Source organism: Chenopodium album, chromosome 12, assembly GCF_948465745.1.
Source record: "Chenopodium album chromosome 12, dcCheAlbu1.1, whole genome shotgun sequence".
Classification (NCBI taxonomy): Eukaryota; Viridiplantae; Streptophyta; class Magnoliopsida; order Caryophyllales; family Amaranthaceae; genus Chenopodium; species Chenopodium album.
The window spans coordinates 7,827,971-7,851,081 of NC_137845.1; the positions used below are offsets into that span (position 1 = coordinate 7,827,971).

The following is a 23,111-nucleotide window of genomic DNA, read 5'->3' on the forward strand; positions in this document are numbered from 1 at the left end:
TTATTTATATTATAGGTAAATATATAATAGGTAAATTTAAAGTTCACCTCTCATGATCGAATTAATAAGATGACTCTATTAGATGGATGAATTTGAAAGATCCTTCTACTCAATTAATTAAATTAAATAGAAAGTGAAATAATAAAATTTAAAATGTTTGATATTTAATGGAGGTTATAGTTTAATTTCATGACGACTTTATCAGTTGGATAAGCAAAAAGTTATTTTTTTGTGAGGGTCAAAATTAAAGATTTATACATAATTGTGTTTAAATGGCATTGAGACCAATGAAATGAATATGATGATTTTGCCGAATTAGATGTACAAGGAAGAAAGGAAATCAAACTGACTACAGTGAAAAATGGAAAAAAAATAAGAATGAAGTCAAGGGAATTATCAAGGGTTTAAAGGCTACAATTGGGGTTGTATAAAGCTTTTTCTACTGCATAGTGAAATTCACGTTTTTGGAAGAAAGTTGAAAATGCAAGCTAATTACTGTATTTTCTCTTATTGCCTGGATGTTATTGTTTATGCGAGTTGGGTGTAATTGTTTCTCTTTTTTAGTTTCATTTTTTTTTAGGAAACGCTTTTTTAGGTTCATATAGTTAATCCCATATAATTTATGTAGAGTAATTACTAGGTTGGGTGAGAGTATACACATGCAAATAGTAAATGCTCTAGAAAACTTTTCCATTATTATATGCATATGCAATGGTAATAAATTGCATGTTAGTATATAATATGTGCTCTATGATTTTTTAACTATGTTTAATCTATTCCTAATTAAGTTTGTAGATTTTTTGCAATATTGTACTGTTGAATAATTGCAAAGATGTTTCCAATGTCGTGAAGAGTTTAAATACAACCCAATATAAACATCAAGAAAGGGCAAGCCACTCCGCGCGCATTGCAATGTTTCCAATGATACGTGTAAAACAAATGCAAGAGTATAGCTAGTACTCGTCTGTGGATGCATTATTTATAAAAGTACAAGTGTTTTTGTGTACTACGTACCTCTTTTTTTCAGTTGACACTGTTTGACTATTGCACCATTCACAAATTTCACTTTGACTAGCTTTTGTGATTTATAGCTACCGATAAAACATATTCATGTGGGTTCATTATTTGCGTCGTCTCAATGTATATTTTATTAATATCCCCTTTTATAATCTTACAATGTTTATAAGGGTCGCTACCACCAGAAGAACATTGGTTCTCTCACTGATTTTAGACACGAATCATAATTATTTTTACCATACCTTCTTTCTTTAACGAGGAAAATCAATCTACAATTATTTTCCATGGTATCCTGTAATGTATCTAGTTAATTAGGTTTAAGAGTACAACTTCATAACAGTGAATCGATCAAATCAATTTATACACTGGGAGAAAAGTGAATATCAATTTCTACTCCATATATACGTCGTACATTGTATTTATTATAATCTCGTACATTACATTTTCAGAACCAAAAAATTGAGAACACCTTCAAATTTCAATATAACGAGGCAAATACGTACGTATTTGATCTACTTTTGGAATTTGATCAATTAATCGACAATTGAACGCATTTTAGGCCGTATTGGATGATTTATAAATGCTTAGTACGAAGTATATATTGTTGTAGAAATTCGGTCAAAGATTAAGATTGTTATATTTTATCTAGAATTGTTATTTTTTTATCTATTTTTTGAATTTGATCCATATATATAATCGATAAGTAGTTATAAATGGGAGTTTATCAACTTTTATTGGAGGATTATTTTAGGAAAATTGCCATTGGTACACCTGTGGTTTTGACTTTTCCCATTGATGCACTCCTAAATTTTTGCCTTCCCATCGTACACCCATGGTTTGGTCTTTTTCCCAACCGTGACTAACACCGTTAAAAAGTATTTCATTAAGTTAAAATAATTTAAGGAAAAGACTATAATACCCCTTTTAAACATCTAATGTCTCGATTTGCGTGTCGAAAATTGTTCGGTTAAAGTTTTGGGAGTCATGTTAGTCCTTAAGAATCCAAATTAACTTCGAAACTAGCAAAAAAATAACGCAAATGTCTCATATGCGTGTTAAAAATGTCTCGATTTGCGTGCTGTTACTTTTTGTGGTGTAACAAAAACTTGGTATCTGCCACCTAAGTCAAAAGAAAAACTGGCTAAAACCGTGAGGGGTTTGTGTTTATAATTAAAAAAATAGGTACAATAAATTTTTGACGGCTTTTGCTTATAAAGCCATCAGAAAAGTTACCAAAAAGAAATGTTTCAAAATGTTTTTCATGACCATCCTATATTATTCTCTCTATTTTGGAACGGCCATCTAATTAAATTTGTTACAAACCATTGAAAAAAATCTCCGATGGTTTTAAAACTATCGGAAATTATGAGCTGACATTCTTTTTATTATTATTATTATTATTATTATTATTATTATTATTATTATTTATTTTTAGAATTTGTTCAAGATTATTTTATAAATGCTCTACATTATAGGGTTTGGATAGAGTAATTAATAATAGAATTGATGAGTAGGGAATGCACGTTATCTGTCTAGCTAATGTGATCAAAATTGAGGCAAAATAACCCACAAATGACGAGCATTGATGAAATAATCTACTATCTACTATATGAAAATAGGAGGGAACTAGTAAACAAATATATTAGGACTTAATTCTATAGGTTTGGATTCTTGTGTGTATATATTGATTGAATGTCCATCACCAATATTTATAGCTGACGATGGAAGTTGAAAAAAATGGCTAGAATATTCCTTCCCTAATCCCTTCATCGTTTTTGTATTTATAATATTCTGGAATTTTCAAGAACCATATCTCTTATTTATTACTTCCAAGTTCAAGAATTTTTTAAAAAGGTTCAGCGAACCTAGCTTGATTTTTTCGAAAGCTTCTAGATATGCACAGGTACACCACTAAAATAATGGGCTTATAAAATTTGGGCTACACCTAACAATCTTATCTTAGACCAAATTTTATGTGTGCTTGTCGTAAGAACCCAAAGGGGTATTAAGTGGACATGTCACCCGTAAAACTTGGCGATAAATTGATATTAGAATATTGTGAAATGTACATATATGTATGATAACGACTTGGATATGATGTGAATGAATAAGCCATAATATAGTAGAAGACTACATAGAAACTTATATGTTTGATCGTCTTCATAATGTCATGAGCACCTTTGTAATTTGAGGACTCTACCTTGAGCTGATATCTTGCACCATTAGAAATATTTAGAATTATTAAGAGTGCCTAGAGACGAGATGATTATATGCTTTAAATCAGGAACATATTGAACATTAGATAAAGTCTCGATCTTATTATCACGTCTTTTGATTCGAATGAAGTAAGTGCCATGAACTTTGCAATGATTTTGCCCATCGAAACATATCTATTCTTTACCAAGCAATAAATCAATAATCGATAAAGAGATCCTTTTGTGAACAACAAATATGTTAGGAACAATCGGAATCAAGCACCCAATCAGGAATTTTACTTTTTTTTTTTTTTTTTTGTGAAGTAACCAAAAGAATATCATCGATTCTATCTTACCAAAAACGACTTATGCAATTTCCTTAGCCTTTTTCTTGTTTCTTCTCTTTTTTAGTTTTTTATTTAACTTTAAGCAATCAGAAACATCGTGCTCATTCGACTTATTACAATCTTTGCAAAAAATCTTTGGATTCATTAATTACTGGTACTATTTATTCAGTGTGATCTCTCTCTTACATGGAATATAAACCTTCAGCATTTCATCAATATTTCAATGTTAAAGTTTTCTTTTAAAAGTAAATTTGATTTAACATCTTCAAAAGATAGAGGACCATTGTTGCCATATAGCATGATCTCCTTGAAGTGCTCATATGAAGGCGGAAGAAAGACAATTAATCTCCTTGAAGTGCTCATATGAAGGCGGAAGGGAGACAATTAATAGATTGCCTTATCGTCATCTTTAATATTAACGTCTAGATTTTCTAGATAATAATAATAAGGAAAAATTGACATTTACTACCAGCGAAAACACCCCGTGTCACATTTACTACCTGTTTAAAAAAATATTTTAAATTACTACCACGCAAATTTCCTAACTGTATATATTGCTACCACTTAACAGAATCCGTTAAGTGGACCCCATGTTTCATTAAATAATAATTTAAATTATATAAAAAAAAAAATTAAAACACCTCCCCTCCCCTTCCCGGCGTCAGCCACCCTCCCCCTCCCCTTGCTGGCGGCCAACTGTTTCCCCGAAATCGGCGAACCCCACCTCCTCCATTTCCCCTCCTGCCAACCACCCCTAACCTCGTGGTCGGTGCACCACCCGCCCGTTGCTAAAACGTCACCTCCGCCGCGAAGTTCCACCAAATTCTTCATCGGCGGCGCCCCGACCTTTCCCCCACCCCTACGCAGCCAACGAACCCCTTTCCCCTTCTTGTTGCCCTGACCACCAGCCCCAAACCACCAAACCACCAGCCAATCGAAACCCTAAAATTCGAAATCGAATTCGAAATCATAAACCACCAGCCCCAAACCACCGAAATCGAAACCCTCGTTTAGGGTGGTTTGGGGCTGGTGGTTTAGAATTAGGGATGGCCGAAAGGTAAGGGAAGGGGAGAGGGTCGATTTCGGTGTGGGGATAGGGAGGGGGGCGATTTCCGGTGGAGGAAAGGGAAAGGGAGTGGTTTCCGGTACGGGGTGGGGGTCGGAGCAGCAACAACGGGAAAAGGGAGGGGGGTTGTCTGCGTAGGTGGGGGAAAGGGAGGGAGTGGGGTCGCGCCGGCAGGGGGGATGTGGTGGGGTCGCGCCGGCGCCGACGGGGGGAGGGGGTGGCAGTTGAGGGGACGGGTGGGCTGCAAGGTGGTTGAATGGTGACAACTAGCCGTTGTTGTGGGCCCCTCAAGCAGAAAGAGTAACGGGGTTAGTCACTAGTAGTTATTTCTACAGACTACAGTTAGGGAATTATGGTGGTAGTAATATAAAATATTTTTTAAAACAGGTAGTAAATCTGATACGTGGTGCTTTTGCTGGTAGTAAATATGAATTTTTCCTAATAATAATAATATTGGAATTGAATTCATTAAGATGAGATCATCGATTGGAAGTACATATATACCTTCTGCCATCTGAAGTGTACAGTGGCAGAGCCACCTTGTGTCCTAGTAGGGCCATGCCCTTCAAGGAAAAAAAAAAAAAAGATCAAGTTAAGATTTTGTTTAAATAGAATACAAAGTACATTATTATGTTCAAGCTTTGGAAGATGTCTTTTCTATCAAAGGTCATGGGTTCTAATCTCTTGCCTAACCATTATTCGATTGATGTCTCTTTGTGAATGTCATCGTGGATCGTGGACAATCCTTTTTCATCCAACTAATAAGTACCCATATGTCTATATTAATCTTATACTTCTATATAAAGTATAAATAATAGTCAAAGTGGTACATATAAATTTGTGCAAAATTCAAAATGAGATACCTTTTAAAAAATTTACAAAATAGAAAAACTGAGAGTATACTTAAGGCATGTTCACTCTAGCTTAATTTCAGTTCGGTTTGGTTTATTTCAGCTCAGCTCCAATCCGTTCAGCTCCTAATTTCATTCTCTCATAAAATATTCATTTCTACTCTATTCAGTTTAGTTCAACTCCAATCAATTCAGTACAGTTCAGCTCAGTAAATGTGAACATGCCCTTAATTGGTCCAGAAATAACTTTCAATCATGGAACCTATTCTAATTTCTACGTTACATTAGGAATTCCCCTCGTGAGGAGGGCTTGTATTCAGTATTTGTATATTCACCCGTAATATATAAAGCGTTAATGAATGTTAATTTCTTAGGAACAATTTCAAGTCTTAAGATTATTTTCATCATTTGTAAAATCATTAACGACAAAAAAAAAATCAACTTATTAGTCAGCACATGCTAGTATAGTAATATCTAGGCTTAAATCTAAAAGTCAGTAAGCAATAACAATCCACAGGATGCTAAAATTAGACAAAGAGAGAGCCCAAAGGGTGCATTTGGACTAATTGATCTTGCTTCACTGGCCACGGAAGCTGTAGCAGCAGCCGCAGTGGCAGCAGCCGTATTGGCAGCAGTATCAGCCCCTTCTGCAGCTTCTCCTGCAGCCGCGGCTCCTTCTCCAGCCGCGATTGCAGCTCCTTCTCCAGCAACAACATCTACATCAACAAATTTACAGTTTCGGACAAGTCCACCTACGGCTGCAACTTCATCCTTAGGTGTTGAGGCTCCTTCGCCAAGACCGTGACCACCCCTACTGGCGTGACTACCTGTTAATCCCCTACCTCCAATCTCACGGAGTGCTGCAATATACACCTGCTTATTTTCCACAACCTTCATGTTGTTATGTTCTTCCTGCATTCCTGTTTGACATATATAATGCAATAACAATTAAAATTTATTTGATAAACTAACAATAATGGGAATGGTTAATCAGATTACATGATTGTAATCTTAATTCAAAAAAAGATGCAGTGGTTCCACGCACTCTTTTTACATCATACCATCATTGTAACACTTGTACATGTTTTGTTTTGAAATTGTTTGTATATTCTATACATTTAATATTTCACTAACAATGCAACATAAATTACACTATACTCTAGGACGAAGAAGATTTGTACGTACATCCTAGCGATTATTATACATTTATACATATAATTACTCCATGGCAAACTAGAATATACCCGTATATTAATGCACGCGATGTATATACTCCGTATATGTGTGAAAAGTAAACTAATAGTAGAGAAAAAAAAATTATGGTAAGAAAAAAATTTTAACGGTAAGGTAGATAATTCAATTTACATCTTTACTATTGCGACCAATATAGGATATATATATACATTATTATATATTTCTGGATCTTGTTTGATTGACAGGTGTTAACTATTATAGAGCTATTCACAAACTAGGGTTGTACTCCGTAACAAGTTTCTTTGAACATCTTCCATACGTACCCTCTAAAACTGAGAACACCATAATTGTAAAGAAAAATGTTGTTGTATCATAAATTTGCAGCAAATTCATGTAAAGAAAATCTTAATTGCAACAAGAATAACAAATTAAATAATAAATTAAAGGAAACAGATACGAATGAAGTAGTAAATACTGTATTTGTTACCTAGATTGGAGCAGTTGGTAGTAATTTCGAGAAGCTGAAACTGCAAAAGAAGAACCAAAACAATCGTAGAGATTCTCATCTTCTGTTTTGTTTTTGTTTTTTTTTGGGTCAAAGTTTAGAGTGGAGAAGTTTTTCGATCTAACGGGTAATTTTTAGGGCAATTGCAAATAAGAATAACAGGAATTTTAACAAAGACTTGTTAATATATACACTCCTCAATCCTAAGTTATCTCGAATTTTAAGTGGCCGTCAAAGTTTATCCTATATCTTTAGCACTTTAATTAGGAAATAAATTTATATACTTCGTATTTGTATTGGGAGGATAAATAATTGAGACGTGAGACTTGAGAAGTTGAGAGTGATGGAATCTCTTACATTAAACAATGTTTTCAGAAAATGAACCTATTATAGATCCTTCCATCCTTTCATATGATATACTTAAGGTGAAATATTCTTTTTTTTTTCTTTTTAATTTTTTTATTCAAACATTGTCTAAATATGGCTTCGATTACACGTTTGATTCACCCATACATTACTCTGTATTTTTCAACCACATTTTGTGATTAATACATAACCAAAATTGTTATAGAAGATATTTTGGTTTTTTGTTCTAATTTTTCTAGAGTATGCTGGTCTTTTGTGAGAAGAGGAGGGAACAAAGTTGCACATGAATTGGCTCACCTTCAACCATGGGAGGTTGGTTGCCGTTTGTAGAGTGATGTCTTTCCGTCTCGTGTAATCGAACTTGGTTCAGTTGATTTAATGGTTTAGTCTCGCCCTTTGGGGTTGTTTCAAAAAAAAAAAAAAAATTGTAGTATTTTAATCTAGTTAGATTGACTTCTTGGGAATTGGGATGTGTATGTAACTTTCCAAGTTCCCACATTTCAATAACAAGTAACAAAGAAAGTACATCACTTGTACTTCGTTCTATTAATATTGCAATAATGGACGTTTTGCGTTATTCATTACCCTTATTTGACCATATAATATGATTTATACGTTAAGTAAAATATAGTCATGTGGAATCTTGTTGGATTCGTCTCATAAAATATTTTCACAATGTCAACTTTTTATAATTTTTACTCTTACACAATTATAGATATTTAGCATATAAAATGTGTTTTGGGACGTGTAATTTCATTGTTGTTGCAAAATTAATAGAACGGAGGAAGTACGATATATTCCTATCAATATTTTCACAAACATTTTCGTGGTAAACTGAAAACTAATTTTGACACGCGTAGTCTGTTCTGATTGGCTAAATTAAGCTGAACTGAACTGAACTTATTGAAGCTGAACTGAACTGAACTCAATATTTTATGAGAGAAGGAAATTAAGAACTGAACTTATTGGAGCTGAACTGAACTGAACTGAAAATAATCTGAAGAGAGCAGGCCCTAAGTGAAGCAATAAAAATTGAGAATTGTACTCTAATGTCAAAAAAAAAATAACTTTGATAACAAATTTAGGAAATTTTGACATTTGCTACTAGGAAAAACACCTCGCTTCACATTTGCTACCGGTTTAAATTTTTTTTTTTACTTTGCTACCACCTAAATCAGAGTTTCTTAAAAATCACTATCACTTGTCTTACACCGTTAGTATTTCCGTTACCACCACCCAACCACCGTCCAGCCACCACTCCTTCCCACCCACCAGCTGTCCAATCCACCGCCACTGTTCAACATTAAACCCACCGCAACCACCACGCAACCACCGTCCAGCCACCACTCCTTCCCCACCCATCAGCTGCCTAATCCCTTGTCGCGACTCCAGCCACCCAAACAACTCCCCTGCTCCTTTTTCCTTTCCTCAGCCGCTCAAACCACCATCAATTACCAACTCTTTCGCTGCCCCTTTCCCCTGTTCCCTCGCATCACCACCAATCGACACCAACAACCACCACAACCAATCCCAGCCACCGCACACAACAGCAACGCTGCCAGCTCCACAACCAATCAGAGAAGCCGCATCAATCGAACCCAAATTCGCAACCCCCTCCCCTCGAAAACCCGCCTCGATCCCAGCCCTGTTCGCAGCCCCCTCCCCTCGAAAACCCGCCTCGATCCCAGCCAAAAACCCCAACTGAGCAAATTGCAAATCTCAAAAACATTAAACCGTAACGAGAGTGGAGAATGTATTGTTTGGTGCGGTAACGTCGAGGTGTTGTTTGGTGGAGAATGTGGGTGAAGGAGAAGGAGGAAGAGCGGTTTTTGTGGAGTTTTCCGGCGGCGAGGTGGAGGACCATGGGGAGGGTGGCGCCGGCAGGGGGAGGGTGGCTAACGGGAGAAGCAAGGTGTTTTAAGGGTGGTTTTTTTTTTTTTTTGAATAAGCTTAACGGAATCAGAATAAACTTAACGGAATCCAAGTGGTAGTGATTTTTAACAAAATTTGATTTAGGTGGGAGCAAAGTAAAAAAAAAAAATTAAACGGGTAGCAAATGTGAAGCGAGGTGTTTCCTCTGGTAGCAAATGTCAAAATTTCCACAAATTTACTTGCCTTTAAAATTCGGTTTTTTTTTTGGGAAATTGACTTAAAATAATACCAACTATTAACGGTGTGTGCAAAATAAGACAACCTCAACTATTTGCTATCAAGAACACAACCTTTTGTACTATATGTGCAAAATGGTACCCCAGTCACCAAAGAAGACATTTAAAGGAATATTCCGTTTGTATTCATTATTATATTATTTTTATTATTATTTTTTAATATTAAAGTATTTGTTTTCAAAAAAACATTTTATGTTAATAACTTCATCCTCCCAAATTAATAATACTCCACCCCTTTGTTAGGCTAGTAAATTGATTTCACTAATGAAAAAAAAAATTTACACTATCATACAAAAGTTAATAGGGTATTTTAATGCATATTATATTGATATAATTAGTTCAAAAAATGTATTGAATGCCAAAATTAACATAATGTTTTCTTTGTTTTTATACTTACAACACACCTTTTGACATGCTAAGCTATTTGAAAAAAATTATTAGACTACGTAAGCGGACAAATTATGTTACAATTTTTAATCGTAGCAATTTAACACTTTCTTCTTCATTTTTTAAACATAACACTTTCTTCTTATTGGTGGTAAATTTTGTTGATAAATTCGTCCTTTTTTCTAGTCTAATATCTCTTTTAAAGTGTGTGTCATGTCAAAAATAATTTGTTATTGTAAATAAAAGGAAATTTTAGAAAATAACACCACAAAAAAAACCCAAATTTTGATTATAACACCACAAAAAAAAAGTTTTTATTATAACACCACAAAAAAACTAAAAAATTTGATTTCACCACCATTTAACTTTTCCATCCAAATAAACCGTTGGTGGGGCCCATAATTGACACGTGTCAATAATTTACTGGTTTAAACAATTAAAAAAAAAAGAAATTTTTTTTTTAAAAAAAAATCTATCCCCTAACCCAGCCAGCCCCACCGCCGGAGCCACCTGCCTAGCCGCCGACACTCTAGCATTGGCTGATGCCCGTCGACACCCCCAGCCCCCACCCCAAACCGACGAAAATCAGCCCACCACGACGACGCAAACCACCCTACATCGCAAACCCAAGGCGTCAGAGAACTCTCCTGCCACCGCAATATCACGCCACCACCACCTACCTCAGCAACATCACCGAAATCCCCTCCCTTACCCAGATCTGTCGCCGACACTCCAATCCACAGCCAAACCCAATTACCGCTTTACATCCCTCACCCTCACCGTCACTGTCACATGAACCCTAACCCGCGCCCAAACCAAATCGAATCGGGGCTGAGGCAGGGTACAATGTGGTGCGGGGTTCAGGTGGTCGGCTAGGCTGGTTGGCCTGGTTTCGTTGGTTGGCTAAGGGGAGTCGGCAGTGCGCGTTAGGGCGACGACGGTGGGCTAGGGAGAACCGGCGCTGGTGGTGAAGGTGGTGGTTGAGTTAAGAGTTTAGGGTTTTTCTTTTTAAAAAAAAAATTATTTTTTAATCCAATAGATAACTGACACGTGTACAATATGGGGCTCCGTAATGGTTATTTGGATGGCGTTAATAACTGGTGGTGAAATCAATTTTTTTTAGTTTTTTTGTGGTGTTATAATAAAAACTTATTTTTTTGTGGTGTTATAATCAAAATTTGGGTTTTTTTTGTGGTGTTATTTTCTAAAATTTCCTAAATAAAAAAAAATTATGTATTTTGGAAAATAAATTAATGATTAATAGTATAAAAAGATATAATAAATATGGAAAAAATATTGCTCGAGATACCTTCCACGATAGTTGGTGTATCATTTTGCACATATATTACAAAAGGTGGTACCGTTGAAAACAAATATCTGAGTTCTTATTATTTTACACCCACCGCTAATAGTTGAAATTATTTTAAGCCAATTTACGAAGGCAACTTTAAAGCAAAGTAAAAGTGCTAAAATACCCCTTAACTGGCAAACCTCACCAGAAAGAAACTGTCAAAACTGAAAAACCCCCGAATTTGATCAAGGTTAGAGAAAAATGGAAGACGACGATGTGCAGCAACATCAAGGCCAACAAGGAGGAAAAGCTATTGTTTTGCTAATTAGCGGAACATTGATTTATTACCATTGTTGTTTCCGCAATTCCAGTTTTCTCTCTCTTCTTTCCGATGTCTTCCTCGTTATTCTCTGCTCTCTCGCCATTCTTGGCCTCCTCTTCCGCCATTTCAACATTTCGTATGTGATTTCTTCTTTTTGATTAATTTTGTGGTTTCCCCATTTTTTTCTTGTTGGGTTTTTGTTGTTTTCCCCAATTTTGATTGTTATTTTAACTGTTTTTTTTTTTTTGAATTACCATTTTGAGATTTTTTTTTTGGGCTTTGGTTTCTTATTAATGAGGGAGATCATGTGGGGTTTAATTTTGTTTAATTTTTCTGCTTTAATGTTGATCTTTTTAGTTTTCTTGTAGTTGATCTTCATAATTTTAATATTTTTTGGCAAGTTTATATTTGAATTGAAGAATTGGGTTTTTGATTTTAATTTTTTGTGATATGCAGTGGAATTTCGGGAAAAGAACTGTTGAAAGTGTATTAATTTTGGGTTTGGATTGTATTTTAATTGTATTGTACTCTATGCAAATGCAGGGTGCCAGTTGATCCATTAGAATGGCAGATTTCACAAGACACTGCCAACAGTATTTTTGCGTGTTTGGCTAATACTGTTGGGGCTGCTGAGTCTGTTCTTCGAGTCGCGGCTACAGGTCATGATAAGAGGCTCTTTGTTCGGGTATATAATTCTTAGTCATATGTGCCTCTTGGCCTTCTTCTTGGTTATGCTGATTCACATTGATATGTATGGTATGATGTTTTCTTATTGCTTGTGTTTCTCAGCATTTGTCAATAGTGGGGCAAAAAATGGGATGTGCATTCTCATTTAATAGTCTTGTTCTAATTATGATTGCGAATCTTATGACATTAACGGTGTGATACCAGAACATACCTGTGCCCTTGGAAATATGGAAAGATCAATTTCACTCATATAACATGTTATATGTTATGTTTTGTTGTTTTCAGTCATAGTAAATGTTGTTATGGAAGCTGTATCTTCAAGTTACTCTAATAAATCTGTCTTGTCCATGTTATGGCCCTAGTATTAGTTGCCACGTTCGTGAACTGTGATCTGATATGGATGTTTAGAGAAGAATTTGGTGTCACAGATTGGTACTTCATAATCGTCTTGTGTGTCTTGCAGGTGGTTGTCAGTCTCTACTTTCTGTCAGTTCTGGGAAGGATCGTCTCTGGGGTGACAGTTGCTTATGCTGGTACCTTCCTTTACCCGTTTCCTTATGTATTATGTGCTTCAATTGGTAAATTTTTATGCAAGTTAATGTGTGTTGTTTGTTGCAAGTTTCAAATTAAAGAGTGACTCTGCATTGTTTATTTGAAAATGAACATCTGATGTTCTGGTGTTTTCTATTAAATACGCAGTAGTCGTAAGTTTCTAATAAATTGATATTGCTATTTGCATCATCACTGGCTTCCTGGCTGGTTATACTTTTCAGTTTCATTAGACCATTCAGGTAGGTATTTGGGATGTATTTTTGCAAATTTCACTGCCCTCAGTCTGGTCTTTGAAATTGCTTTCTCAGCCCTGGCTATGTAACATCATTGGGTGGTCTTTCATCATGCTTTCTTTATGCCCTTGATTGTAGTTTTACTTTTGATGACTTGCACCCACTTGGGTTGCTTACTCCATTCAGAGTCCAATACTTGGGTTTCATTTGGTCACATTCTACAGACTGATTTTAGGCTTTTTAAGATCAGAATATGTGCTTGTTTGGTTTGAGGCTTAGAGAATGATTACATGTCATACTAGCACAAATCAACTTACATTTTTAATCATCTTTTTAATCTCTATTCTGTGTGCTAAAGGATTGTACAATGTACATGGTATATGCTACTCATTTTTCCCTAGTCGTCAACTCATTACGGAGTACTTTTTTCCCCTGCTCTTCCTTGTTGATTATGTTAGTGCTTTGACTAAATACTGGTCACCCTTACCATTGTGTTTGTATTGGTTACATCCAGATCACGTTTATTACGTAGCTAACTTATGGTGCTATTTTCATTCAGGTTTGTGTTTATTTTGCCTCTACATGTTTGTCGAGAGCTCACTGCCACTCAGTAGTCGACTATCTCAGTATTTAGCAAGAAGAGAGAGTGCAGTAGAAATACAGGATTAGTATGTATACAACAGGTCTGATATTCCTGTATACAACACCAACAATACCCCTCTGCTATACCTGTATATGAATATTATATATATGGTACGGAGTACCAATTACTGGTGTACTAATTGTAGCTTTCATTCAGTTTTAGTTGTATGTGTCACAATTTTGGTAAATGGTAGCAATTGTTAAATTGATTGTGTTTATGAAATAAATGCCTTCGTTTATTTTGGAACAAAGCGAGAAGTGTTCATACTCCATAATCCATATGTGTTTTCAATGCTCACAAGTCACAAAGCTAATTAGATTTGGAGGAAATCATGGTTATTCCAACTGTATTTCACAAATTTATCACAACATGCTAATTCTGCAACTGAATTGAAATGTCTTCACTGATGATGTCAATACATTTGAACTATGTACGACAGTGACAAACGAAGCTCAACACTAATGAAGTTTAAACTTTAAATGGCAAACAAGAGGAATTTATCCCCCAAACATGGTGAGGTAGGCCACGGGTAATTGTGCTTCAAGAAACATACTTAGTAATTAGAGTAGTTTCACAGAATTTCTTCATTAATTAACAAAGTTTAAGCCGACACAAGATTAATAACTCAGTCAATGTGCTTCGAACTCCTAAATCCTAAAGAACCTAGATAATTAGATTTCTCTCCTTTTAAATGATACACAGCCTCTCATTATGGTTGTAATAGAGGGCCAATGAGCAAAATTCTAATTGAAGCAAAAGAACATTATCATATATCATCTCCTCTTAAAACAGGGGACGAAGGTTTTTAAGATGCTTATAAATGGCGTCTTTCAAGTAGTAATATGTCTTTCCAGGCTTCATAAAACATCCAGGTGATGCCTGAGTTTGGCATGACTTTCAAAGTACTTGCTCCCCAACCTCTATAAAGCCCCATTACACCTTCTTCCCGAATTACTTCTGCAAGTGCTGCAGCCATATTTGGAGGGCATTTGCCTTGTAGTGCTCCAACCATCAACCTTTTCCGAGCAACCTCAAGGGGAAAGCTAATTGTACTTGCTGTAAGACCTACCAAAATACAACAACAATAAAGCCTTAGTCCCAAAATAATTTGGAGTCGCCTAACATAAATATATATCATACAAAGCAAGACTGAACAAAGTGATTAACCACATAAATGCCTATCATCTAAAAAAAATAATATAAGAACTAGCTTATCATGGCATGGAATGATCTCTCAGCAATAGAAAAGCACAAAATAACTCAAGAGCATTTATGTAACAAAAATAAAAAAAAATGGAGTCTAGTGTTTCACCTGAAACAGCTCCAAGCAAAAGCATCTCAACACGGTTCAGCTTTTTCTTATCCTTTGCAACACAGTAAGACGTCTTTAATTTGTCATACATGAAATAATAGCATGTGCTATATGGGAGCATCCCCACAAGGGTTGGAGCAAGACCAGAATACAAGGCACGAACACCTCCATCTTTGTAAATTTTACCAAGAGCAACTGTTAAATTAGGGTAATCCTCAGGTCTCACAGTCAATCGATCCTGCCAGAAATAATCCAGCAACCAATGTTATTTACAGAGAAAACATCAAAGAATAATACTCCCTCCGTTACGAATTACTCGCAACAATTACTATAAATGGCCGGTACATATTACTCGCAACAAACTTTTTTCTTTCCTTTTATGGTAAGTTTTTTAGTGTGATTTTACAACATTACCCTTACTTATTTTTTTAAACATCCTAATTAAACTACTAATTTAACCTTATTAACTTAAACTTAACATTGATTAACTTAACCATTTTTACCAAAATCATTTCCCTTCCATCTCAATTCATCATCATCTTCATGGGCAACCACCACCACCACTACTACCACCAATCTCCACTCTAGTTACCCAGAAATTTCTCTCTCTTTGTTCATCTCCCCCAATCTCCACCGCAACCACTGCCGATGTCCCATTGTTGTTTGTCGCCGGTTTTCTCTCTCTCCTCTTCTTGTTGTTTCTAAAGCTTAAATTTGAAGGTTTTATGGTGAAATTTAACCATGAAAACTCTTGATGGTTAAATTTGACGAATTAAAGCTTAAATTGACGATAGAGAAGGCATTAATTTGTCATTTACATCCATTTCGTCGGTTAGTCGGTTGTGGGTTTTGGGGTTCTAGGTTCGAGTTCGGGGTTGTGGGTTCTGGTTTTTGAGGTTGTGGGTTTGTGTTCGGGGTTCTGGTTTTTGGGGTTGTGCGTTCGTGTTCGGGGTTGTGGGTTCATGTTCGGGGTTCTGGGTTCTTGTTTTTGGGGTTGTGGGTTCTTGTTCGGGGTTGTGGGTTCGTGTTTTTGGGGTTGTGGGTTCGATTTCGGGGTTGAGGATCTGGGTTTGAGTTCGGGGTTCTAGGTGGTGGTGTTGGGTGGTTTCGTGGTGCTAGATGGTGGTGTTGGGTGGTTTCATGGTGCTATGTGGTGGTGGTGGTGATAGGCTGTTCGTGAATTCATGGTGGTGTTTTTTTTATTTAATTTTTTTTTAAGTTGGATTAATACTTAAGTGTATGCAATTTTTTTTTTTTTATTATTTTTTTTTATTTAATTTTTTTTTATTTAATTATTTTTTATTATTAGAACACCATGTGCAAGGTGCCCCCTTGCACAGGGCCCCTTTAAATATTTTGTCCAATTCTTATTATAAAAAAAAATTATTAAAAAAAAAATTATTATTCTTGTTAATCACGCCAAACAGAAGCAGGCAGCAAGGAGCGAGCAACGCAGCATTCAATCAATTTTCCCATTTTCCCAATTCTCATTCAATCAATTCAACCTTCTTTATTCAACCTTCCATATTAATTTCTCCAAGTTTCCAAATTCCTCCATAATTACATCAACCAACTCTATGGAAAATTGTATTGCATATTTTCCCATTCAAGGATTTTCAACGGGGAAAAAAAAATTCAGTCAAGAAATCAATTTCAATCTTCTGAAATTTTTGTTATCAAACGGTAATTATTTTCCCATATATATGGGTTATCTTCTATTCAATCATCTTCATATATCTTTTCCCAATTGATACAATTATACACAATCAAAAACGAATTGAAGGCTTGAAGCAATTTTTTTTTTCTTTTGAGGGTAACGAATTGAAGCAATCGATTTAAGGTAATTTTTTTATTTTTTTTTAATTATTTCTGGTTTTGATAGTTTCAATTGAAGCAATTTTATTTCTTTTTTTTATTTATTTTTTCTGGTTTATACTCTTCTGTATCTAAGCAATTTTATTTTTTGAAGGTTGAAATTGGTCGTATTATTCTGAACAAAGATTGAAAATCAACGAGATTGAGTAATTCGCCAATTCTTCCAATTGATTGAAACAAACCTTCTGCTTTCCAGGTTTTTTCAATCCATGTATATGATACTTTAATTTATTTTTGAGATTATGCCTCCTAGAAAGTATGAATCTGGGTCTGAAAAGCGTAATAAAAAGAGAAAATTAGAAGTGTTAATTAATTCTCAAAAAGGTGCTCTTGATAAATTCGTTATAAAAGAACCTCAAGTTCCTCTTGTTGAGCCCGTTGATGATGTCCCTATTGAGAATAATAATGTTGATGCCCCTATTGAGATTAATAATGTTAATGTTGATCTTTTTAGTGATATGCCTATTGCGGAGAATGTTGATGATGTGGATGATATTTTTGATGATGTGCCTACTGCCTAGTGCTAATTGCAATGTTAGATGATGTGCCTATTGAGAATGATAATAATTCTGAAAATATTGATGATATGCCTTCTGATAATGACAATGTTGATCACTGTGAAACTAGTTATATGCCTAATATATATGATCCTAGAGTTAGGGATGGTCTTGATTCTAAAATGATTGATTTATTAGTGAAAAATGGTCCTAAAAGAGATAATTCTATTGTGAAAGGTCCTAAAGATAAATCTTCAAGACGATTTACGGCTAACTTGTATACTAGAGTTTTATCAAACGGTGAGAAATGTGATAGGGATTGGCTTGTTTATTCCAAAGAGCTTGATAGAGTCTATTGTTTTTGCTGTAAAATATTTAAAAAAGGAATGGGTAGAGGACAATTGACAAATGAAGGATTTTTAGATTGGGGGCATGTAGGCTTTAGACTTAAAGAGCATGAGACAAGCATAGATCATGTTAAGAATATGACTACTTGGTATGAGTTGCGTCTTAGGTTTCAAAAGAATCAAACTATTAATAAGACAGCTCAAATGCTAATTGAAAAAGAAAAAGACCATTGAAAGAAAGTATTGCAAAGAATTATTTCAATTGTCAAATTTCTTATCAAACATAATCTAGCCTTTCGTGGTTCAAATGGGAAACTATACCAAAAAAGTAATGGTAATTTTTTGGGCTTGATTGAAATGTTAGCCGAGTTTGACCCAATTATTCAAGAACATGACAACCGTATGACTAATAATGATATTCACTTTCATTATTTAGGTCATACAATTCAAAACGAGTTAATACTTTTGCTTGGTTCTGCAATAAAAAATGAAATCATTAGAAAAATAAAGCAAGCAAAATATTTCTCGGTAATTCTTGATTGTACTCCCGATGCTAGCCATAAAGAGCAAATGTCATTGATATTAAGATATGTGAATGTCTCTACTTTTGATATTTGCATAGAGGAATCTTTCTTAGGATTTTTGAATGTAAATGATACAACTGGCCAAGGGCTTTTTGATGTTTTACAAAATGAATTGAAAAATCTTGATCTTGATATAATGGATGTGCGAGGACAAAGCTATGATAATGGATCTAATATGAAAGGAAAACATCAAGGAGTTCAAAAGAAATTTTTGGATTTAAATTCTAATGCCTTTTATACTCCTTATGGTTGTCATAGTTTAAACTTGACATTATGTGATATGGCTAACACATGTAGTAAAGCTAGAGACTTTTTTGGAGTCATCCAACGTATATATACAATTTTTACAGCTTCTACTAAGAGATGGCCAATCTTAAAAGACAATGTAAAAGGACAAATTGTTAAGTCTTTGTCATCTACTCGTTGGGAAAGTCGTGTTGAAAGTGTTAAGGTTATTAGATTTCAAATGTCGGATATACAAGAAGCTTTACTTCAAGTAGCCGATAGCAATGATAAGGATTACAATATAAAGAGTGAAGCTAAATCCTTAGCAAATAATGAGCTTGGTGATTTTGAGTTTTTAATTGCAATAGTAATTTGGTATGAAATACTATTTGCAATTAATTTGATAAGCAAGCTATTACAATCAAAGGATATGCTTATTGATGTGGCTATTAAAAAAATAAGGGGGTTAATTTCTTTTTTTTGAGGGGTATAGAGAAACTGGTTTTTATGATGCTTTGAGTAGGGCTAAGGAAATTGCTATTGAAATGGATATTGATCCTATATTTCTCCAAAAGCGTGAAATTAAAAGAAAAAAACATTTTGATGAGAATCCAAGCACTTCATCAAATGCTCCTCTATCTCCAGAAGAATCATTTAGAATCATTTAGAGTTGATTACTTCCTTTATATTGTTGATCAAGCTATTAGTTCTCTTTATCAAAGATTTGAGCAATTTGAGGAATATGAAAGTATTTTTGGTTTCTTATTCACTCCTCAAAAGATGAAGTCATTGGATGATTTAAGTTTGAAGTCCTCTTGTTTGAAATTTGAAAATGCACTTATGTCAAATGAACAATCATATATTGATGGAAATGAATTATTTGTGGAGTTGAAGTTGTTTAAAGAAATTTTGCATGATGGCATAAAAGGACCTTTTGATATTTTGAGGTTTTTGAATGATGTGGGCTGTTTTCCTAATGCTACTATTGCATATAGAATTTTGTTGACTATTCCTGTGACAATTGCAACTGCAGAAAGGAGTTTTTCAAAGTTACAGCTATTGAAGTCATATCTTCATTCTACGATGCTACAAGAAAGACTTAATGGATTGGCGATGAGAGCAATTGAGAATGATCTTCTAGAGAAAGTGGAATATGAAGACTTGATTGATGATTTTGACTCAAAGAGCGTTAGAAGAAAATCACTTTTTAAATAAATAGAAGTTAATATAGCTTAAGTTGATATGAGCTTTGAGTTGTATTTTTTTTTTACAAGGCTTTGAGTTGTATTTAGTTACTATTATCAACATGAATAAAATATCCGAATTTAATTTTGCATAATTGAATTTATCATTGTTTTATGAAAGCATTTTCATTTTGCAATGTATATATAGGAAAATTGTGTATTGCCTAAATTATAGATTAAAAAAAATGTATAATTTTCACATTATTAAGGGCCCCTTTTTCGATTTGGAACAGGGCCCCTAAAATCATTGCTACGGCCGTGAGTGTATGCCCTTATTTTTCATTAATCATGCTTTCAATATTTTTCCTAGGAGCCCGCAAACTCCCCCTTGTTGCGAGTAACTCGTAACGGAGGGGGTATGTGGCAAATTGAAAACATCAAACAAATTCCCCAGGTATTCAAGAACGACATCATTCTTCACCATATCCCCCCAATAAAATCGAGGAATAAAAAAGAAGTGGCTTTCTAATATGCTTATCAATTAAGATGATGGCTTTTCACGTTTATGTCAATAAACGAATAAAAAGATCAGAAAAGAAGATAATAAAACAGACGGCAAGCCTTCAGTTTAGATACCTTAACAACTTCCAGAGGATGGCAAGCAAGTGTGCCAGCAATACCAGCAGAAGCACCTGCCAGGCCAACTGGAGACAACCATGAGAGAGGAATGGTCAAAGTGATGTCGCCAAATTGAAGCTTAGGATCTCCATCGCGGATCCATTTCTCTTGGGTCGATGTCATTGTTCGCTTGACCCACTCAAATGTTCCAAGCTCAATTGCTTGAGTAGGGACTATGCGCAGCATGTTAATAGTATTTCCTGCCCAGAGACCTTGCCACCCATGCTGCTGAACGACCTCAATGAAGCTTCCAGGTATACTTCTAGACCCAACACCAACAACCATTCTTGTCCTGATATCATGATGTTAAAGTTCCAGAGCACAGCCAAATTAGACACTTAAAATTTGAAACAGCAAATACTCATTGCAACCAAGGAAGTACAACTCAATTGCCTCAGTATTCAACACTACCCATCAAGAAAATAAACTGATGAGTCAAAAATCTCTGATAACAAAAATTACGGACAACAAGCCAAAAATTATAAATTCAGATCGAGTTGTGGACTTATAAACAGCATCTAAGTTACAATCCTGCTACAATCTTCAAGCAGAGTAAATATATATCTAACGAAAACATGCAACACGCTTACATGCACACAAGTTCATTTAAAAATCCAAACACAATCTTAGAAACAGATGAAGATTGGCATCACAATTTTAATAAAAGACAATACAGGAAAGCTACGTTTCAGCATGCAGGAGCAGGACAGCTTAATTTGCATCATGTGGTATCATGCAGTTATTACACCAGACCATGTCAAACGAGTTTTCATGATTAATAAAGAGGGTCAATTCTAATGTCAGATGAAATGAACCATGCAAGTAAGAATCAGAAACTTCAGGTCACAGATTGTCATTAATGTCCAAAACAGTTTCCAACACATTTCGCCAATTTTGCATGCAACCTTTAACATTGCATTCAGGAAGAACAAAACCAATGTAGATACATATACAAGCCAAAAGCAATTAAAACAATGAAGATTATTCGAAACGAGAGCAAACCTGATAGTTTCAAGAGGTGCTAAAACAGCCTTTGTCATTGCCCCTGCAAGAGCACCACTAAGAAATTCACCTACTTCTCTGGTTCCAATAAAATCCTGAGCCACATTATATCAGCATTTCAGTCAAATGCTAAACCATTGAAAGATATCTATTCATGCATGATGAGGTACCAACATAATAGACAGAAGATAAAATCTTACTCAATGTCCAATTTCATCACATGCATATGCAACCAAACCAAATTAAACCTCTTAAGGATTGAATAAATTCTAAAGAAATAAGTCATAAATAAATAAATATACCTGAAACGCTTTGCCAATGTCAGGAACTTGAAGTTTAAGGTCCAAATTTTGGGATTTTTCAAGCTCCATCTCTCTAGGAAGCAAAACAGCTCCATGGACATCCCCAAATACCAACTGCTTGTTATTCTGCAAATTCAATTCTATACCCATTATCATAAAAAAAAATTTAAAAAAGAAACCCATAAATCATCAATATATTCTATAAATACCCATTTCAGCCAGAAAAAATAAATAAATAAACCCAGAGAAAACCCCAAAAAAAAACAGACAAAAAAATCAAAATCAAAACTTTGGAAAAGAAACAGATTGTAGGACATACCTGAGAAGATGGGGATTTTTGGATCATCTGAAATAAATTGAAACCAAAGAAAAAATTGAATATGTTGGTCGCTCCCTCTTCAGTGAGTTGAAGAGGTGCGAAAAGGGGGGAAATTGAGAAGAACTGTCAAAGAAACTATTTTTATTTGTTTTTTTTTTTTTTTAGGGTTTATGGGTTTGGGTTATTTTTGTTGGGCTTAAAAATCTTGAAAAATCTGGGGGAAAAAAAAGTTTGGCGAATTTTATGGGAATTAAGTGGGACCGAAAACGTTGAACGAGGTGCCGCGCCCTTGTTAAGTTGTTTTGGTTTGTTGTTGCTGGTAAGAAAGTAACGTCTGTAGTCTGGAAATTGTGCAGTATTGTGACACGGGTGATGAGAAATTTATGAGCATCTTTTTTGCACTTTTTTTTTAGTTGGATGCTTTTTTAGATTTTTTTTGCATGAGATATTTCTTGTACAACATGAGATAAGTCACAACTTACAATTGGTGATTGTTGATTTGTAGTTGAGTTTGGAATGAGTCTTTGATTTCGATTGATTCAAAATGTGATTGTTTGGTAAAACATACTTACTTTGTATTATACAATATCGTATTAACAAAAAAAAAACCGTACTTTTTAAATCGTAAAGAGAATTAAAATACTTTTTTGTTTTTTTTGTTCCTTCTATTGATGGACAACTTTATTTTTTTTAACCCAAATAAACCATCATTATTCATTTCGAATGAAATTAAGGAACGTCACAAGCTACACCAATAGCAACACAAGGGGGGACCTCCTCAATCCACACCCTCATCTCAACATAATTTCTACTTAAATTTGCTAATTTATGGGCAACAACATTCCCTTTTCTCCCTACATGTGAGAAAGAAATAGAAGAACTTCATGGTTTGCCCTATTATATTTTAAATTTTTTATTACATTCAATATAAATACCTTTGAAGATAAAACAATGCAAGCATG

The 23,111-nt window shown here is 34.8% G+C and overlaps 2 protein-coding genes across 2 annotated transcripts; one reads left to right on the forward strand and one right to left on the reverse strand.

The window, feature by feature from the left end:
• Positions 1-11,598: 11,598 nt before the first annotated feature.
• On the forward strand, positions 11,599-13,985 carry LOC145571850 (reticulon-like protein B23). Its single transcript, XM_081630886.1, has 4 exons — positions 11,599-11,845; positions 12,253-12,394; positions 12,860-12,929; positions 13,741-13,985. Exons 1-4 carry the CDS (start codon positions 11,649-11,651, stop codon positions 13,848-13,850), a joined length of 519 nt encoding a protein of 172 aa, XP_081487012.1. The 5' UTR covers positions 11,599-11,648; the 3' UTR covers positions 13,851-13,985.
• A 586-nt stretch (positions 13,986-14,571) lies between these two features.
• Positions 14,572-22,325, reverse strand: LOC145571851 (putative mitochondrial adenine nucleotide transporter BTL1). The gene is made up of 6 exons (XM_081630887.1): positions 22,150-22,325; positions 21,831-21,956; positions 21,529-21,623; positions 20,485-20,818; positions 15,137-15,374; positions 14,572-14,889 (listed from the first exon to the last, which is right to left on the reverse strand). Exons 1-6 carry the CDS (start codon positions 22,174-22,176, stop codon positions 14,639-14,641), a joined length of 1,071 nt encoding a protein of 356 aa, XP_081487013.1. The 5' UTR covers positions 22,177-22,325; the 3' UTR covers positions 14,572-14,638.
• Between the last annotated feature and the right edge of the window lie 786 nt (positions 22,326-23,111).